This window comes from Pimephales promelas, chromosome 8 (genome assembly GCF_988280905.1).
Source record: "Pimephales promelas chromosome 8, fPimPro1.hap1.1, whole genome shotgun sequence".
NCBI lineage: Eukaryota > Metazoa > Chordata > Actinopteri > Cypriniformes > Leuciscidae > Pimephales > Pimephales promelas.
Window position 1 is genome coordinate 36332292 of NC_142776.1, and position 18616 is coordinate 36350907.

Consider the following 18616-nt stretch of genomic DNA (forward strand, 5'->3'; position numbering starts at 1 on the left):
GGAAAAGTCAGAATTGCTATGGTTTCACTCATAAAAAATAAAGGGGTTTTCACATCTGTGCCATAGAAGAACAATTCTGGGTTCCTCAAAGAACCTTTCATTGACCAGTTATGAAAAGAACCATATTTACATGTTTTGAGGAACATTTGAAAAACCTAAAGAAACCTTTTCTGATATGAAGAATCTTTTGTGCAATGGAATGGTTCCATGGATGTCAAAGGTTCTTTATGGAACCATTAATGGCAATAAAGAACATTTATTTTTTAGAGTTTATTCTGAGAAAAGAAGTCAGGGTCATGCTTTAGTTTAGGGTCCAATTCTCACTATTAACTAATTATTAACTTTTGCCTCAATAAACCCATAATCACAGCTTATTAACAGTTAGTAAAGTAATTGTTAAGGAAGTTTATGTATTGGGTGTATTAAGGGATGGAGAATAAGGTCATGCAGAAGGACATTAATATGTGCATTATAGTAATAAGAAGGCTAATATGCATGCTAATAAGTTATTAGTGAGACTTGAACCCTAAACTGAACAGGGAAGTCAGAATTGAGATCATGTATATATGTATGTTTTTTTGTTTTGTTTTTTTAATTTGCAATGACCTTTTTTTTTTATTCAGTGGCGGAAAAAAGCTTCCATATAAAACTTTCCTTACATACATTACATTAGTATTGCTTACATACTCCAAACTTTACAGTTTTATTCCTTTCTACTACTGTATGTCCTAAAGATTTTTACAGAGGGGTTTGCCAATTATCATTGACCTGATATAACATTTTATTCCTAAAAACACGGTGAACTTTGCGTTTTCTGGCTGTTGACAGATAAGACCCAAAACCCCATCTGTAAAAACCTTTCAATCTAATATGTCAACAAAGTCAAACAAGATTTTTGAACCTGCATGCTTTGTCCAATGTACAGATTTCTGTTCTGGAAATGTATGCAAATTAGTGCATTTTTTATTAGATAATGCATCATTTCTATATTTAAACAAAACATTTCAGAAAATCTTTACAACATTTGAATTATCTCTGTGTTCGCCTGTAGTTTCTCCCTTTAATGGTTTAAGAGTGTTAAACAGACACACAAGTGTTTTTAAAAGAGTGCAAGTTTATATCGGACCTTTCCAAGCACAGTTATATTTTATACTTGGAAAACGTTCTTACATTTTTCTTGGTTTCGCTGTTGTGCAAAACCCAGGAATAATCTCCAAAACAAAGCAAGAAAAGTGTAGGATGGTTTGTCAGTTCATATAGTTCTGAGTTCGCTCTCTCTCTTATACAGGGTGGACAAACTGATAGACGAGTCTTTGCGAGACATCTGGCTTGCGGATGATGCCCTTCTTATAGTACTGCCGAATAGAGCGGCTGAGTTTGTCATAGTTCATAGCCGGACGGTTCTTCCTCAAACCCCAGAGACGTGCCACGTGAGCAGAGTCTTCGATCTTGAAGATCCCTGTGAACACACAGATCCGTATGGCATCAGGTAAGAATCTTTACTAACAAACCAAACATAGCATGAGACATAAAGGGTGTTTCTGCAGTGCTGATATACAATCATCATATTGGGTTCCTTAAATAACCTTTCAGAGAGCAGTTCCTTTCCTTCTTAGTATGAAGAACATTTTAAGAGTCTAAAGATGCACTTTAAAGGGTTTGTTCACCCAAAAATGAAAATTCTGTCAGTAATCACTCAGGTTTTTGATGAAAACATTTTCTCCATATAATTTTTCTCCATATAATGGACTTCAATGGGGTCCAAATGGTTCAAGGTCCAAATGAGAGTTTCAGTACATCTTCAAAGGGCTTTAAACGACACCAGACGATGAATGAGGGTCTTATCTAGCGAAACGATCACTCATTTCAAAAATAAATAAAAAACTTCATGAAAATTAACGAATGTTTTTTTTGAGTCATTTCCTTCCAAATGACTCAATAAAAGATTTGTTCATTTTGTTGAACGAGTTCGAACAGGAGAGTTACACAGAACAGAGCAAGGCGAGCATTTGTACTGTAAAAGTTTTTTATTTATTTTTTAAATGAGCGATCGTTTCGCTAGATAACTTAAGACCCTTATTCATCGTCTGGAATCGTTTAAAGCCCTTTGAACATTTTGTACTGAAACAGTCTTTTGGACCTTGAACCGTTTGGTGTCCAATGAAGTCCATTATATAGAGAAAATCCTGGAATGTTTTCATCAAAAACCTTAATTTTTTTTCAACTGAAGAAAGAAAGACATGGACATCTTGGATGACATGGGGGTGAGTAAATTATCAGCAAAAGGTTTAAAAAAAAAAAAAAATGAGCTACTCCTTTAAGGTTGAGCCACTGTAGTCACTTGGACTATTTTAACAATACTGGGGCAGCCAGTTTCAATCCCTTAAAGGGGTACTCCACTTTTTTTGGAAATAGGCTCATTTTACAACTCCCCCAGAGTTAAACATTTGACTTACAACGTTTTCGAATCCATTCAGCCGATTTTCAAATATTTAGAAGAATATCAGTAACCCGACAGTTTCTGGTCCCATTGGCTTCCATAGTATATATTTTTTCCTTTTATGGAAGTCAATGGGACCTGAAACTGTCTGGTTACTGATATTCTTCTAAATAGCAGAAAATCGGCTAAATGGTTTAGAAAACGGTGAAACCCAACTGTTTAACTCTGAGGGAGTTGTAAAATGAGCCTATTTCCAAAAATAGTGGAGTATCCCTTTAAGAAGCCTATAAAGGAGTGATCCAGCTGTCGGATTTCATCAAAAATATCTTAATTTGTGTTCTGAAGATGAACGAAAGTCTTACAGGGTTGGAACAACATGAGGGTGAGTAATTACTGACAGAGTTTTCATTTTTGGGGGAACTAACACTTTAAAGAAAAGAATGTTTGTGAAATGAAAAGATTCCATGGAACCATTGATGCCAATAAAGAACCTTTATTTTTAAGATTGTAGTATGGTATTTTTGGAAATACCTTGGAGTTCCATAGTTCCTTTTTCTGACCCATCATCAGCATCCAAGACTGCCATTATTGTGTATCTGTATTGTGCAGAAGAGCTGCTCACCTTTGTCTTTATTCAGCCAGCGGATGCAGCGTCCGTAACTGTGGGGTTTGAGGAGAAGTTCTCTGAGGAACTGCCACAGGTGGATCGGCTGACCAGAACAAGACGAATCTGCTTCTGACCACAGCTCTTCACCTTCTGCCGGACAACACACACAGACATGGTCACCGCGCTTTTCCAAGTAAGACATTTCTGTTGGAAAATGTAGTCCTAATCCTATCACTTAAACCTAAGCTTAACCAGAGGGAAACAAGGTGAATTACACTGATGGAGAAGCACCAAACCCTGAGCCGAAACTTGACATCAACACTGTAAACTAAAAATACATTCATATTCCATCTAAACTGCTAGCATGTGACACTAAAAAAGCAATGAAACTCTCTGACACAAGCATGTTTTAGTCCATCATTTCACACCACTTCATTGATTCTAATGGAGTGTTTTGGTTTGTTTTGTCACATACTGTAGTTTAGCGAATAAATTTCTGAATCAAATTTAAAAAAAACAAACAAACAAAAAAAGATCCCTTAGGATAATAGTTTAAAAATTTAAAAAAAAATGATTAAAAAATAGAAAAGAAAGATCCCGATTAAATCTTTCCTGTTTATGCAAATAATACATTTTCACTAACAAACTGATGTCTGAAATCACTGCTATTCTGGTGTGCAGTTCTTCACATTATATGTGGTCATCCTACAATTACAAAAAGTAATAATTTTTTAATTTTAACATGGAGCATGAAGCAGGAGTATTTATATACTATTACTGTATTTATTAATATTTTGATCTAGCTTTTATTTTTATTTACATCACATTATTAAAGCGTAAACTAAAAATGAAACTTAAAATATAAAAATGGTAATTTGTATTAATTTTTGTTTCTGTTTTTAATTTTTTCCTATTTCTGATTGGCTTAATTTTTAAGTTATTTTTGATTAATATTAACACTTCAAATTAAACTTAAGTTAGTTTCAAGGTAACTTCACATATTCCCCCACTTTTAAGTTTTTCTTCTAATATTTACATTTGATTCTATTTTAACTTTGCACGACAACAGCGTTTTCGGGGTTTTTGAAACCGACACCATTACCGTCTCTGTGTGAACTATATAAACGTGAATTTGTGAAAACCGTGACATCATGCACATGCGTATTACGTGTTCAGTCTACAGGTGCATAGTGTTTCTTTACAAAGTGATCGCCATCTACTGGCCTGGCAGCAGAACACAGCGCTTTTAGACGCTTTTATCGATCCGTGTGAACTGATAGTTTTGACAAAGTTGTCGTGACGTCTATTCGCGAAAACACACAAAAAAAATCGTATCCGTTATTTGGTAAGTTTTAGTTAACAATATCAACACTGCCATGGAAATAACATGGTATATGAATATTTTAAACATTAATATTTGTAAAAGTAGTGATATAAATGTCGAATACCTTGTTTGTTTATTGGCATTAATCGTTCTGATCTGGACAGGTTAATCTTAACTCTTTGCTGTTGTTTTCCGGTCAGTCCATGGTAGATTTGTAAGGTATTGTTCTGTATTTTAGTATCGTCTGTGTAGTTTACAGTGATGTTTCTGACTGATATGAGTGTGTGACGTACCTCTCATCCTGGTCTCTCCGCCTGAACATTTCTCCTTCATCCAGGCGGCTGAATGCACAAAGAAATGAGAAATACAGCATAAATACACACATGCAAGCATCCAGGATGAAAAAACTGTTTCAAACATGCAAAATGGTAACTTGACTGTGAATATAAGCAAGTGGAATTAAAAGGGAATGGATAGAAATTCATGTGTTTTTTATTGATTACCCTTAAACATGTTACATTAATAAACTATGTTAATTGCTTTGACAGTATTTCTTAACTTAAGGAAATGGGTCTTAATTAAAATGCATTCTACATATAAGTGAATAAATGGGTATTAGTCTTCAAGATTAATATCTTGAATTTGCTTTTAATTTTTTTTTTAATTTTTAGTAGCCTACTTTTATTATGTGCTGTATCTCAGTTAATTCCCAATGCAAACATTAAAAAAAAATTATAAAATAAAAAGTAATAACCCTAAACACTTAGACACCTTAACCCTAAAACTGCATTCTAGACAAATGTGAGCAAAATAGTTTTGATTTATTTTTAATAAATACTTCCCTTGATCCGAGCGGTACAAAACTTGGCTACTTTTCCTAAGTTTGCCTCCTGAACACACACATATTTTTTTGACTCAATTCTACAATGTTAAGTGGGTGAAAAAACCTCCTTAATCTTGTATTTGGGTCAAAAATGGGCACCCATAGAAATGAATGGGAAACTGTAATTTGGAGCATTCTAAAATAAGCCAAAATAAGACACCAGGTGACAGCAAAGTCACTTCATCTTTAGGTTTTAGCTCTAAGAACTTATTTTAATGTAGTTAAAAAATAAAAAAACAATAAAACATAAAAATTAGCATAATTTACATAGAAATTATGGTACTTTTTGAAGTAAATAAATTCAAAAAATACCCCCAAAATAAAAAAAAAACACCATAAATGGATAGACAAAACTTATGATAAATAAAAATTAGGATCACACTTGAGTCCCCTGCGCCCACATCTGTCCACAATTACAGGATTAAGGGCTATAAAGTGAATACGGTTTGAGGGCTACAAAAAGTGTAATCGAACACTGTCAATATATTGTATTTCAATATAACAATGTAGTACGGTTTACTTCCTGCTGGGACGACTTAATTCATATTCACACTGAGGAATCGGTCTTTGAATGCAGTGCTTGTAGTGCAAGTTCAGCGAGGCGTAGCACACGCACACTGATCCGATTAGTTCACCTGATTTCCATATATCCAGATGCGCGTGTAACGTTTCACTGCACTGTGGAGATCGCTGTCGGAAGTCTTCCTCGCTCATGGAACATAAATCTTTCCCATCCAGGTCTTGGAAGGCCTTTCCCACCTGAGGAAGCCTGTAGAGATGCTCCGTCCATAACAGCCACTTCTGAACGTTCCCACAATTCCACTCCATCGGGTCTGAAAGATCAGATCAGAAGTCACTCATCTCGATCGGTCCAACACACACAGAGCTGTTTGGACAGACTCCAAAATGTTTTGGAAGGTCTTATAGAGAGTTAGTGAAGGAAAGCGGCATTCAGAAGAGCAAACAGTGGGGATGGGTGTTTACACAAGGTGGTGTGACTTTATAAAGACGCACAATTGAGCACGATACCGCACACACAAAATAAGGGGCAAATCAATATATCAATTGCAATGTGACATGTCACACGCAATTAAAGCCAATTATAAGTTACTTTTAAGATGCATGGCTATTTAAAAACAATATCTGCGAGACACGTTCGAATGTTTGCTTTCTCATCATCGTTATACGGGAGGGGTTTGAATGTCCTTAAGGAAAGTTAGTGCAACAAAGCTCTCGGTACATTAGTGAAACTCCGGAGGATTAGCAGATCCTGGTGGAGACACTTCAGATGCCTTCAGGGTCGGCTCAGTCAAAGGCCTTTTCCAACAGTTTCATTCTGACTGTTTGCACGGCTCAATCATAACCCTGAGCCGCCTGTCACTCACATTGACCATACCAGATTAATGGTGTGCTGTTCATTTGAATAAGTGTCATGATAATACGAGCGTGTTGTGTTTTAATGCCGTGCCTGTGAATAAGATGCGTCATAGCTGTATTAAGTAAGGTGTTTTTAACATAGTGTTTGGTTGTTTGATAAATTTGGTAGGATTGAGCTATTTGAACTGTTATTAATATAACTATATAGCTATAAATATATGACCTTTATCATATCTTTCTTATTTATATGACTAATATAGATGCTCTGTTTGGGCCCTTTAAAATGGAATCTGAATTTAGATCGCTTGGCATGATAATCTGAATCTAATGTGAATTCACAGTATACTTGTATATCAGATGATCGGATGATTTTTTTTTTCTCACAACCTGAATCTAATCTTAATTTAATCTAAATGAATGAACTATAGCGGTGTAAATGTGACTGTTCACATATACTCTCGCCTAAACGTCTTTATTTAACATAAACATATTAAGGTGAAAGTTTTTCGATGCGAGACTTTTACACAGTTTTGTACACATTTTATAATTTTGCACCAAAATATAAATATATACATTATATATATTGATTTATATTTAATGTTTAATTAATGAAATGTTACATTTAAATAGTATAGATATTTTCTTTAAAAAAATACACATTTCTTTATTGTTTATTTTTTTAATTTAACATTTATTTTAAAATAAGTTTTTAATTTTATTTAAAGAAATTTCATTTTAATATATATATATATATATATATATATATTTAATGAATTTAAGAGTTAATATTAAAATTTTATATATATCTATATGTGTGTATATATATATATATATTATATTATGCACACACACACACATTTAATTTAAATATTTAAAAAATCTATTTTAATTAATTCAAATTTAATTAAATATATATAAAATACACATATTTCTTTAAGAAAATGTATGATTTTTCAAAATATTTAAACAAATTTTATTTTATTTTAAAAATGCATAAATGTATTTTATATTTAATTAATATAAGAATTAATATTTTTAAATTTCAGTAATATATATATATATATATACTTTAAACATAAATAAACATTATTTCTTTAAGAAAATGTATGATTTTTAAAAAATGTAACCAAATTAGATTATGTTTCAATTATATATATATATATATATATATATATATATATATATCATTTAAACATAAATAAACATTAATTCTTAAATGCATTTATAAAAAATATATATTTTAAATATTAAAACAATAATAATTTAAATTTTATCATTTAAATAATTATTATTAATTTAATTACTTGCATATTTAATTAATATAAATATTATTTGAACATTTGAAAAAATGTTCTTTTAATATGAAAATATACACATAATTTCTTTCTTTCTTTCTTTTAACTTTTTGAATGGTTCTTAAGCTTCATTAACCAACATAAAAGTGTGTATTATCTCACCTGGTGTGATGTTGAGAAGTTTACACGCCGTTTCGATGTCCTTCAGGACTTCTCCCACCACCAGACTCTGCACCTGCTCCAGAGATCTCTCCTCCACCTGTTCTTCCAGGGTGGGGGACAGCGGCGAGCTCCCCAGGCCGGGGCTGTCGATCACGGGACACTGCTCCGGCTCCTGACACGAGTCCAGCCTGGACCCGGCCTCGGGCGTGGAGGAATCCGGCAGCCTCACCAGCCAGGCTGTGTCCTCGGTGAACAGCATATCGAAGCAGGACAGATAGAGTCCCGGGTGGCCTCGGTCCGAGCCGTCGAGACGGGGTTTGTGGTCGACCATCTCTGAGGTGTGCACTACGCCATCTTCTCGCTTGAGGAGGGCCAGAGTGCTCTCGGTGAAGCCTGTGGAGCGCGGCGGGTGAAGAACGGCGCCGTCTGTCTGGATTCGGACTGGACTGGACATTATCTCCTGTAGAAGGTAAAGAGATGAGACTTTAAATTAAACCAGACCGCTCAATATTATCCAACGCAATGAGTATATAATGCTGCCGTATACCAGAACGCTCAGCAAACTGGTTCTTGAGCGCTTTGGTTGTCCATAGCCTACCAACTCATCCTATCCCAAGAAAACACTGAGCCTAGGATGATGCTGTTTCTGTTTTTAAGTGTTAACGGACAAATGAATGGAGAAATTCAGTTCAGCATGGGGGAAGCAAACTGGATTTGACTGAGTCACTTACTCATGGGTCACTTGTACAGAATGACGGGTGACACTGAAGCAAAGCAGCGGTTTGGAGGCCTGCTTTCAAGGTGCCGTCCCCGCTCTCCTGTCTCCTGTGTCAGCAGGAGTTTTTAATCAAATTGCAAAGAGGAAAAGATGCTTCAAATGTAGGATGACAGGAGAGGCGGGGTTGGAGCTGATAGATATCTCCAGTAGCCAGGAGGTAAAGATACAAAGGTGGGAAGATTGCTTCAAGGAAAGTGTCGGCTCAGATTACAAGTTCACTGGAAGACTATTAATGCTTGTTGGAAGCACTGGTAAAAAAAACAAACAAAAAAAAACTATAGCCTTCAAGAACCGTCTTTTTAAACCACTAGGAAGAGGAAGAGTCTCATCAACATGTGTGACTGTTAATAAACTGATTTATATTTACATGACGAAAACTATTGAAAATCATTTCGGTAATTGAAATAAAGCCAAAATAAAAATGTAATAAAATTAATAAATGTAAAACTTAAAGAACTACTGCACTCTGCAACCTGCTGGGTTGTTTTAACCCAATTTTGGGTCAAATATGGACAAACCCAGCCATTGTGTTACATTTTTAAGTAACATTTTTAACCCAAAGTTTGAGTTTGTCCATATTTGACCCAAAATTGGGTTAAAACAACCCAGCATTTTTTTTTTGAGTGTGAAATAAGTTTAAGTATAAAATGACTCGCAACAATTAATACAAATATTCAAAACTAATATTCAAAAACTAAATTAAACAAAATAATTCTAAATAAAATAATTTAAATATTAATAAATAATATATGAATAACACTACATTTTTACTTTTTTTTAAAGAGAATATATGAGTGGTTCTTTACAGATCCTTTTTCTTAAGTTGTTCTTTACATAAAGGCTGTGTAACTGTAAAATCTGTCCTGGGGCGTCTACGAAACTCTCCAAGGAATGCAAGAAAACTGTTAGATATTCCCTGTGACAGAAACAAGGAACATTATAAATCATGAAAGTCTTGTCAGGGCCTCCAGATTACATGAAGAACAATGCAGTGAGGAGGAGCTTGGGAAGTGTGATTTAATGTGCCGGCACGGGTCAAGTGAACTGTAATTTAGACTTGCTAAATCTTGCCAGAGTTGCATTCATAAACGTAGAAACAGATGGTTCACAAGTACCTTCAGGAATGCCTTTCTGGCAACACTTTAGTCATTCTACTAACTATAAGTAACTACATGTCAACTAGCTGTCATTCGAGTATTAGTAGACTGTCATATTGTTATAACAGACTTTCTAATGACTAAATAACTTTGCAAGTACATGTCTGAATCTGAATCCTAACCAGTTTACTAATACTGTAATGAGAATTATTTGACATGTAGTTGAAACATTACTTATAGTTAGTAGAAATAATGTAAGTAAAGATTTCCTCTGCTCTTAAAGAGATAGTTCACCTTTAAAAATAAAATCTGTCATCATTTCAAAATCAAACATTCTTCTTTTGTGTTTTGCAGAAGAAAGCGTCATACAGGTGTGGAACGGCGTGTGGTGAGTAAAAAATTTTTTTTTTTCGTTTTTGAGTGAAATTTTCTCAAAACAGCATTATTTTTTTTACATTTTTTTTCCATCCCAGTTACATTGGCATCAGCATGTCATATGAATATAGTGTCATGGGCTTTATTTTTTTCAAACGTCAAAAGATTGCGTAATGCGTAGCTCACACTTACAAGCCAGTGTCTTTATAGTAAAGTTAGCCTATTGGCTACTGTTTTACATAGTAGATATGCTAATTAAATTTAATGTTTGTTGGTAGATAATAGCCATGTCGTCAATATTATCTGCGAATCTGCAAATTTGAAAAATCGATTTGCATTATAGACACTTTCACCTTAAAAATAAGTAACAAACATGACTATCAGCCTGCAGACAAAGGATTATTTTGTCCGTCTAATCATGTATTATTTACTTGCAAGAATGTAGCCCCTACCAAACTCAGCAATCAGTATACTTTCACGTCTCGAGCTGGCGTGAGCTGCCCGCCACGGCTCTACGGGGATGCTTGAGTGTGTTAAGCGCCCTCAAAAGAAAGCAATGCAGTCTACATTGGATACGGACACAACACATTACCAACAGTAAACTAATCGCCTGCGTGCTCTGTTTCTGACGCACTTCACATTTGGTTTTACTCGCTGCTTCCGCCATGACAACATACAGAGGTAAAAAAAAACGCTCTATGGGCTCTCGCGTCGGAATTTAAGGAAGTGACGTATGCCGTAAAGCAGTCGAATTTTGTAGTTCTTTTTGTGCTCGGGTTCCTACCCGCTCCCCGAAGTTACAGAGTGCCAGTAAAAGCGATACAGACACTGTCAGGCTATGGCAGACCTGTCATTCAACCTATTGTAAGTCGATGTACCATCTCAAGAGCTTTGGAAAAATACTATAAAGGTTGAAAAAAAAAAACGACATAGTGCTGCTATAATGTGGACGATGTGAAGTCATATCCAGTCTGCAACAAGCTCTCTACTGTTTCCCGTTTTCAATCACATTTCTGATTTCTGGATCATCCTGCATTGCCATTTTCCTTCTTTGCACTGTTTTGGACTATATATGTTTTATTGATTGCCATAAATGCTTCAGATATAGATCCTGTGAGGGTATTTGTTGGGCAGCCTCCTTTATTCATAAGTAAATATTCAACCGTAATCGTTTGATTTAAAGTTCACGGCACAGATGGAGAGTAAGAGGGATTCGTAGGTAATCGGTTGTCATTATAGCGTATGTCTACAGGACATCCCCATCTGCCACATGTTCTCGGACAGCCTCCGTTTGTTTGGACACACCATTGCTGTCATTCATAAAATCGTGAGATTGCTCCACACCCAGCACTAGCAGAGGAAATGAGGTATAAAATGAAAACAGTCCGTTTTAAAGGAGGGATTAAAGGGGCTTTAACCTTTTATTGTGTCTCTCAGTTGACCTTTTACTCATTTTTAAAAGTAAAATTTGCTCCTCTGTAATAAGTAAAAAGCATAAAAAGTAATGATGACGGAGTTCTCAGAAGACAACAGTGTCATTGTTCGGCTGAAGTCAGTTCAGTGTTGACTCAGTTTGTTTTATTAACTGTGTAAAGTTCATCAATTATGAGTCGCTATCAAGCATCTCAGATGTCATCATCCAGCTCAGTTCTAAAATATGATTCGATCAGAGCTTTATTCCAGCACAAAGGATTATTGTTTTAACAAAAATGGTTTCAAGTAGTAAACGGTGTCAAACTGCGTCACGCTGGACGCAGCGATGGAATGGCAGAGGGTCAGAGGTCAAACCATTTGTCTCTCGCCTCTTTCACATCTCCGTACGCAAACACAAGCGGAGGCCCCGGACCGTGTCTTTGAAGCTGTCCTGGAGTAAACTCTAAAGGAAATGAAGTTATCCTTCCAGGAATCCCCAAACTCCTGCTGCTTTCACATCCCCCTCCCTCTCTTCTCCGAGGAAAATGATGGAGCGTGATTTTTCGGCCGGCTTAGTCTCAAGTCTGTAACCTAGTGTCCACTCTTGCTCGCAACAGCTTGCGATAAGCCCATTAGACAGGCGCATTTAGTGATATTGACTCTGGCCAGCGGAGAAAAAGCAGCGGTGAGGAGATGCAAACACGCTCCCCAGGCGCGGGATTAGCCCTGGGACTGATCCTTAAATGAGTTTGGTTAAAGACTCGAAAATTCATTTTGGAAGGGTTAAGAGCCGCTCCATTTGCCGGGTCAGCATCATTCAGTGCTAAATAAGGGGTGGGGGGCGGGGGATATATATATATATATTACATTTACATTTATGGATTTTATCCAAAGCGACTTTTCAAGGTTTCATATTGTTATCAAATATTTATATGCAACTTTAATGGCAAATTGATTGATTGATTGATTGAACTGCGTGCTCTATTGCTCTATTTCAGCGTTATTTTTAAAGGAGTAGTTCACTTTTAAATAAACTTTTGCTGATAATTTACTCACCCCCATGTCATCCAAGATGTCCGTGTCTTTCTTTCTTCAGTCGAAAAGATATTAAGGTTTTTGATTAAATCATTCCAGGATTTTCTCCATATAATGGACTTTAATGGGAACCAAACGGTTCAAGGTCCAAATGAGAGTTTCAGTGCAGCTTCAAAGGGCTTTAAATGATTCCAGATGATGAATAAGGGTCTTATCAAGCGAAACGATCGCTCATTTAATAAATAAACAACAAAGGTTAAGTTTTATAAGCTCAAATGCTCGCCTTCCGCTGTACTGCGATGAATGTTTGTGACTCTCCTGTTCAAACTCGTATATCAAAATGAACAAATCTTTTGGTTCATTCAACGAACGAATAGAACGAATTGACTCAGGAAAAGATTCGTTCATTTTGATGAACGAGTTCGAACAGGAGAGTCACGAACGCGCATCAAGGCGAGCATTTGAGCTTATAAAACTTAAACTTTGTTATTTATTTTGTAAATGAGCGATCGTTTCGCTTGATAAGACCCTTATTCATCATCTGGAATCGTTTAAAGACCTTTGAACAGTTTGCAATGAAACTGTCTTTTGGACCTTGAACCGTTTGGACCCCATTGAAGTCCATTATATGGAGAAAAATCCTGGAATGTTTTCATCAAAAACCTTAATTTCTTTTTGACTGAAGAAAGAAAGACATGGACCCCTCAAACCCTGGCTCACACGACTAGAAGGCACAAGACTGGCCTTTCCCAGCCCATACATTTATGCATGCTGCACTTCTTTAAAAACATACAGGAATGGAAATAAATCATAATAATTAAAGGTTTAATTTCATGCCCCTCATTTTACCATTACCATAATCATTGTATTTCAGTAATTAAAAAAAAATAATAATAATTTATGCATTATACACTTCTTTAAAGTAAAAAAAATCATTATTTTAATGTCAATTACTAGTTACTTATTTCTTAAATGTTGAAAAATGTTTCTAGTTTAAACACATGCGCGCACACACACACATACATACATGTGTGTGTGTGTGTTTGCTATCAAAAAATGAAGTTAAAGTAGTATTTGTTTCCCCCCCAGATTTGTAATGATTCCCGTTCTGTCTCAGCATAGCAACAGCACAGCGCAGTTCAATAGCAAAACATTACCTATTAATAACCGCTCAATGAGTCTATCAGCCTGTGTTCATGCCGTGCTCATAGTGAACGTCTCTTACTGGAGGAAATGCTCCGTCGACTGCAGGGTTTCAGCAACAGCTGTGCAATATTAAGCTTGTTCACATCATAAGGACATAAAAGATTCGGTAATCATTACAAGCAATTATTGCGGCGGCTCCCCGGCATATGACTGCGCTCCAGTGATGTGTCGTACAACGACTGGCTGATTCTTACAAACCAGCAACACAATCTCCAAAAACACTCTTCAAGGTCAAAATGCTTATCTACATGTGCTCATATCCACGTAAACACACTTCAAATGGTCAGAATAGCATTTGATAATCAAATGTCAAAACCTTATTGTATCAAACATGATTATATTGTCATTTTCAAGTATTCAAATAGTTTTGGAGGAATTAATTATAAGCCAACACTCTTAGAAGAAAAGGTTCTATATAGAACCTTAAAAGGTTCTATCAGCGCTACGTATTTGGAACCCCTAAAAGGTTCTATACACTCTTAAAAAATGGTTCTAAAAAAATTATTCTATATAGAACCATTTTGGAATTCCATATATGAAGCGGGGTATGGAACCATTTCTGGTCATTTTTTAATTGAATTGGAACATAAACATTTTCACAAATAACCTAAATGACTGGGGCTAAATAGTAAGGAAATGATGGGATTAAAGATCAGAGGGGCTTTCGCTCGTCTTTCACTGATTTTAAGTTAAAATGCAAATTTGTTGCATTTCTTAGTGACATTATGTGTCCTTTATGTGGCTGTCATCCATCTTTTCAGTCTGTAAAAACTTTTACTCTTTGCAAACACAATCCTCCCCAGCTGTTTGAACAAAAACTGGCATGGCATGTTTATATGCAAATTGACATATTAAGACACTCAACCGCTGATAGCTGCCTTTGATAAGTGTCTCCGAACCATTCTGGCATCGTTCAGCCCAAATGAAATCATAGAGGGGAATTCTTCATGACTCAAGATCACGTTAATTCTCCCAGAGCAGGTGTGATGTCCCTGTGCCAGGTTCACTCAGATTATTAGGTTATCTGCTCTTCAATCTCATCATGTAACACTCGACGGACCAAAAGATTGAAATCAAATATCTTATTTGTATTCACTCAAATATAAAAATTTGGAATTCGTCGGTAACCCATGTGACCCCATGAGCAGCTGTTGTCCATAAAATGAAAAGGAACCATGATTTTTACTATCAAGCCACAAAAAAGTAGTTACACTATATTTTACTTATAAACTCTTAAAAGTAAAGGTTCTTTATTGGCATCGATGGTTCCATGAAGAACCCTTATTATCATGCATAGAACCTTTCGTTTCCATAAAAGGTTCTTTTTAAATGTTTTTTTAAGAACTGCAGAATCTTAAGAGTTGAACTGTTCACTGAAAGAATTGGATGTAAAAATCCCCATAATTCACCCAAAAATGATGTCATCATGACCCTCACGTTGTTCCAAAGCCATAAGACTTTCGTTCATCTTTATAAATTAAGATCTTTTTGATGAAATCTGAGAGATTTCTGTCCCTCCATTGACAGCTACACTACCACTTTAATGCTTCAAATTCATAAAGAGACTGTAAAACAAATCCAATTGAATTGTCGGTTTAGTCCAAATTTTCTCAAGAGACTCGATCACTTTATATGATGAACAGATTTAATTTAGGCTTTTATTCAGATCAGCCAACATAAACAGAAGCTCAACCGAACCTGAGGCATGAGAACAAACCTCTTGCTGAAGCTCAAACGTGACACGTAACACGAGAATGAACCTCATTGGTTCTTACAGAAGCCCATGCATGATGCGTAACACGAGAATGAACCTCATTGGTTCTCACACATCAAGCAAACATGCTTGTGCTTCCGTTTACCACAACTGATGTTTTCGCTGATCAATGTTTAAATGTAAATAAAAGCCTAAATTCAAGCTGTTCATCATATAAAGTGATCGAGTCTCTTCAGAAAATTTGGACTAAACCGCTCAATGGATTAGTTTTACGATCTCTTTATGCATTTGAAGCATTAAAGTGGTAGTTGCCTTGATGTCAATGGAGGGACAGAAATCTCTCAGATTTCATTAAAGAATCTTAATTTGTGTTTTGAAGATGAACGAAAGTCTTATGGGTTTGGAACGACACGAGGGAGAGTAATTAATTTTTGGGTGAAGTTAAGAGTGCATAATGCTCAAAAAAAAAAAAAATGCAAGTTTGGGACAACATGAGATTTTTGGACTACTCCTTTAAGGAAAAATTGACATTTGCTGTAAGCCACCTTGATACAACTCCATAATCAGTTTAGTCCTCCTCACTCAGAACAATGTAACACTTGATCTCAGTCACAATACCGTGCTTAGCCTCAATAGAAATCAATTGAATCTTTACATTTGCCTTTGGGAATTGAGCTCTTTTCTTCTTCTGAAGGATTTGGACGCCAGCCAGAACACAAGTCACTCGCACTTTTCCCTTCAGGGAAAAACAGTCATTTGTGGTTTGCTGGTGGTGTTCTGGAGGACAGCCAGAAGACATTCGAAAACCTTTAATTTTTGCAGGCGTGTTCACTATTATCTTTCTAAATGAAGAAACATCACATGTGAACGACAGGTGAACTGTGTCAGCTCGAGAACAGGTGCATCGCAGTTCATATCGGCTTATCAATGATACGAGCTGGTGATAAGGATGATCGCTCGGGTGATGGGGAACTTAAAGTAAACACATTTGCAAATGCATCGCTGCACAAAAACTGCACAAATGTTCGCTCAGTCTTTAGAGGTCAACAGTCGGGTTCCGGAAGTAAAAACTCCATTCAATTTCTCCATAGTGAAATTGATTTTGAACGATAACTTATAAACCTTTAAAGACAGACCTACTGTGAGCTATGAGGTTGTTATGACTCGAAAAAACGAATGCATATTTTGCAATAAACTATCAACATTTGTAAAGGAGCCACTTTATATTTCTCCATCATTTTTAATGCTGTCCACAATGCTTCATGGGATTGTAGTTCTGTCCCCCACTAAAGCCAATAAGTACACTGTCTTTTATCTCTGTTTCACCTCGTAGCTGATTGACTTGGTTTAACTGAGACTTTTTTTATGGGAAAAGTGACGACATCCACGGAAAAAGGTGGCACTGTTCAACTCTATTATGACAGTTTTCTTCATCTTTCAGTCATGAAAACTATGAATCAACACAAATAGAAGTATGGGAATGCAAAAAATATGAAATTTGAGCTCATTCTGGACGTTCATCTAGCAACTTTAAGTAGCACTAGTGCAATGATGCTTTTCTGCTCCAACACAAAATTTGACAGATGTAACCAAGTACTCAAACATTCACCCACAAAGGTAACATTCAGTGAAAATGGTCAGTTTGCTTTTCCATCTTAAGTACACATAAAATCCATTTTAGCTGTAATATCCCTTGAAAGTGGGTTGATAGGAGGTCTCAGTGCTGACTTACCTGTCCAGAGTTGCAGGTGCGAACAGGAAGGCCTTTCTCTGGTTTCCGCTTGTTTCTCAAATGTGGGACTAATTCTAGGCCTCCTGCAGACTCAACAGGGAACACGACGGGAGGAAATTGTGGAGTACCACATTACTAACCTCAGTGACTAATACTGTAGTGACAAGAGTGTGTGAGTGCACCTGATGTGGGTGTGCGCAAGACTTCAAGCTAGAGTGAAGGAATGCCTACTTCATTGACTCCCTCTGCACTTTTATACACAAGCCTCATTAAGGTGTGTAAACAGCGTCTCAGAGCCCCATTCCCAGCCTGGAGGCGTTTGACATGCCTGTCGGTTGTTGTGGACCACTAACCCCCCTCTCAGAGGAGGAAAGACACAGTTTCCAGAGAAATTGCTTGATTAAATGCATGTCTGACCTCCTCTTTTTAATCTTAAATGACAACAGATATTAGAAATCATGCATATGATCATCAGAGGCGAATCAATGGCTTTTTATTCAATTTCTGTCCAGTATTGAATGTGCAATGCACAATTAATACATAGGCCTACTAGTAATTTAATTTACATTGTTTTAAATCATTTCTAACAGTTTTAGTTCTTATTTTTAAGGTCTGTGTTCTGATAGGTTAAAAATAAATGGTAAAAGTAAGTTCATGCAAAATGTAACGGAGGGATTCCCTGGTAACTTTTCACTCAAATATATAATATAAAATATATAATACAAAAATAAATAATAATGAAAAGAATATATATTTTATTTTTATGATATATGACCTTGGACATGATTTCCCAAAATTCAAATTCAGAGCCGAAAAGAGACCCTAATCTGATACTAATAAGATGCTCATGTATACTTCTTTTCTTTTTTTATATATATATGCAAATGTTACGGTAGAGACATTTCTGAAGTATAGAGGCGTTTCTGAAGTATATTCCTGTGCATTCGAGCTTGTGAGATTTTGTGCCTGCGTCAGTGTGTCGATGATACGTCTGCAAGCACGCAGAATGCCACAGTGTTTGCACAGTTAAACAGACACACCAATGCAAACCACACACACACAAACTTAATACAAAGTTTATTGATGATGAAGAGGGCGAGCGAGCGAGAGAAAGACTTTTTATCACACCATCATTTTACAAGCTATTACAGACTTCTTCAGAAACACTCACATCTTAT

At 36.0% G+C, this 18616-nt stretch overlaps 1 protein-coding gene across 2 annotated transcripts; it reads right to left on the reverse strand.

Moving 5' to 3' along the window:
• Positions 1–1094: 1094 nt before the first annotated feature.
• Positions 1095–17674, reverse strand: spdef (SAM pointed domain containing ets transcription factor). Of its 2 annotated transcripts, none has more exons than XM_039691979.2 (6): positions 17439–17674; positions 8089–8548; positions 5890–6087; positions 4665–4712; positions 3063–3197; positions 1095–1459 (listed from the first exon to the last, which is right to left on the reverse strand). In XM_039691979.2, the coding sequence occupies exons 2-6, from the start codon at positions 8540–8542 to the stop codon at positions 1281–1283; spliced, it is 1014 nt and encodes a 337-aa protein (XP_039547913.1). In that variant the 5' UTR covers positions 8543–8548; positions 17439–17674; the 3' UTR covers positions 1095–1280. The 2 variants fall into 2 exon arrangements, with proteins under 2 accessions (XP_039547913.1, XP_088990607.1); XM_089134481.1 differs by lacking the exon at positions 17439–17674 and adding an exon at positions 8636–8713.
• Between the last annotated feature and the right edge of the window lie 942 nt (positions 17675–18616).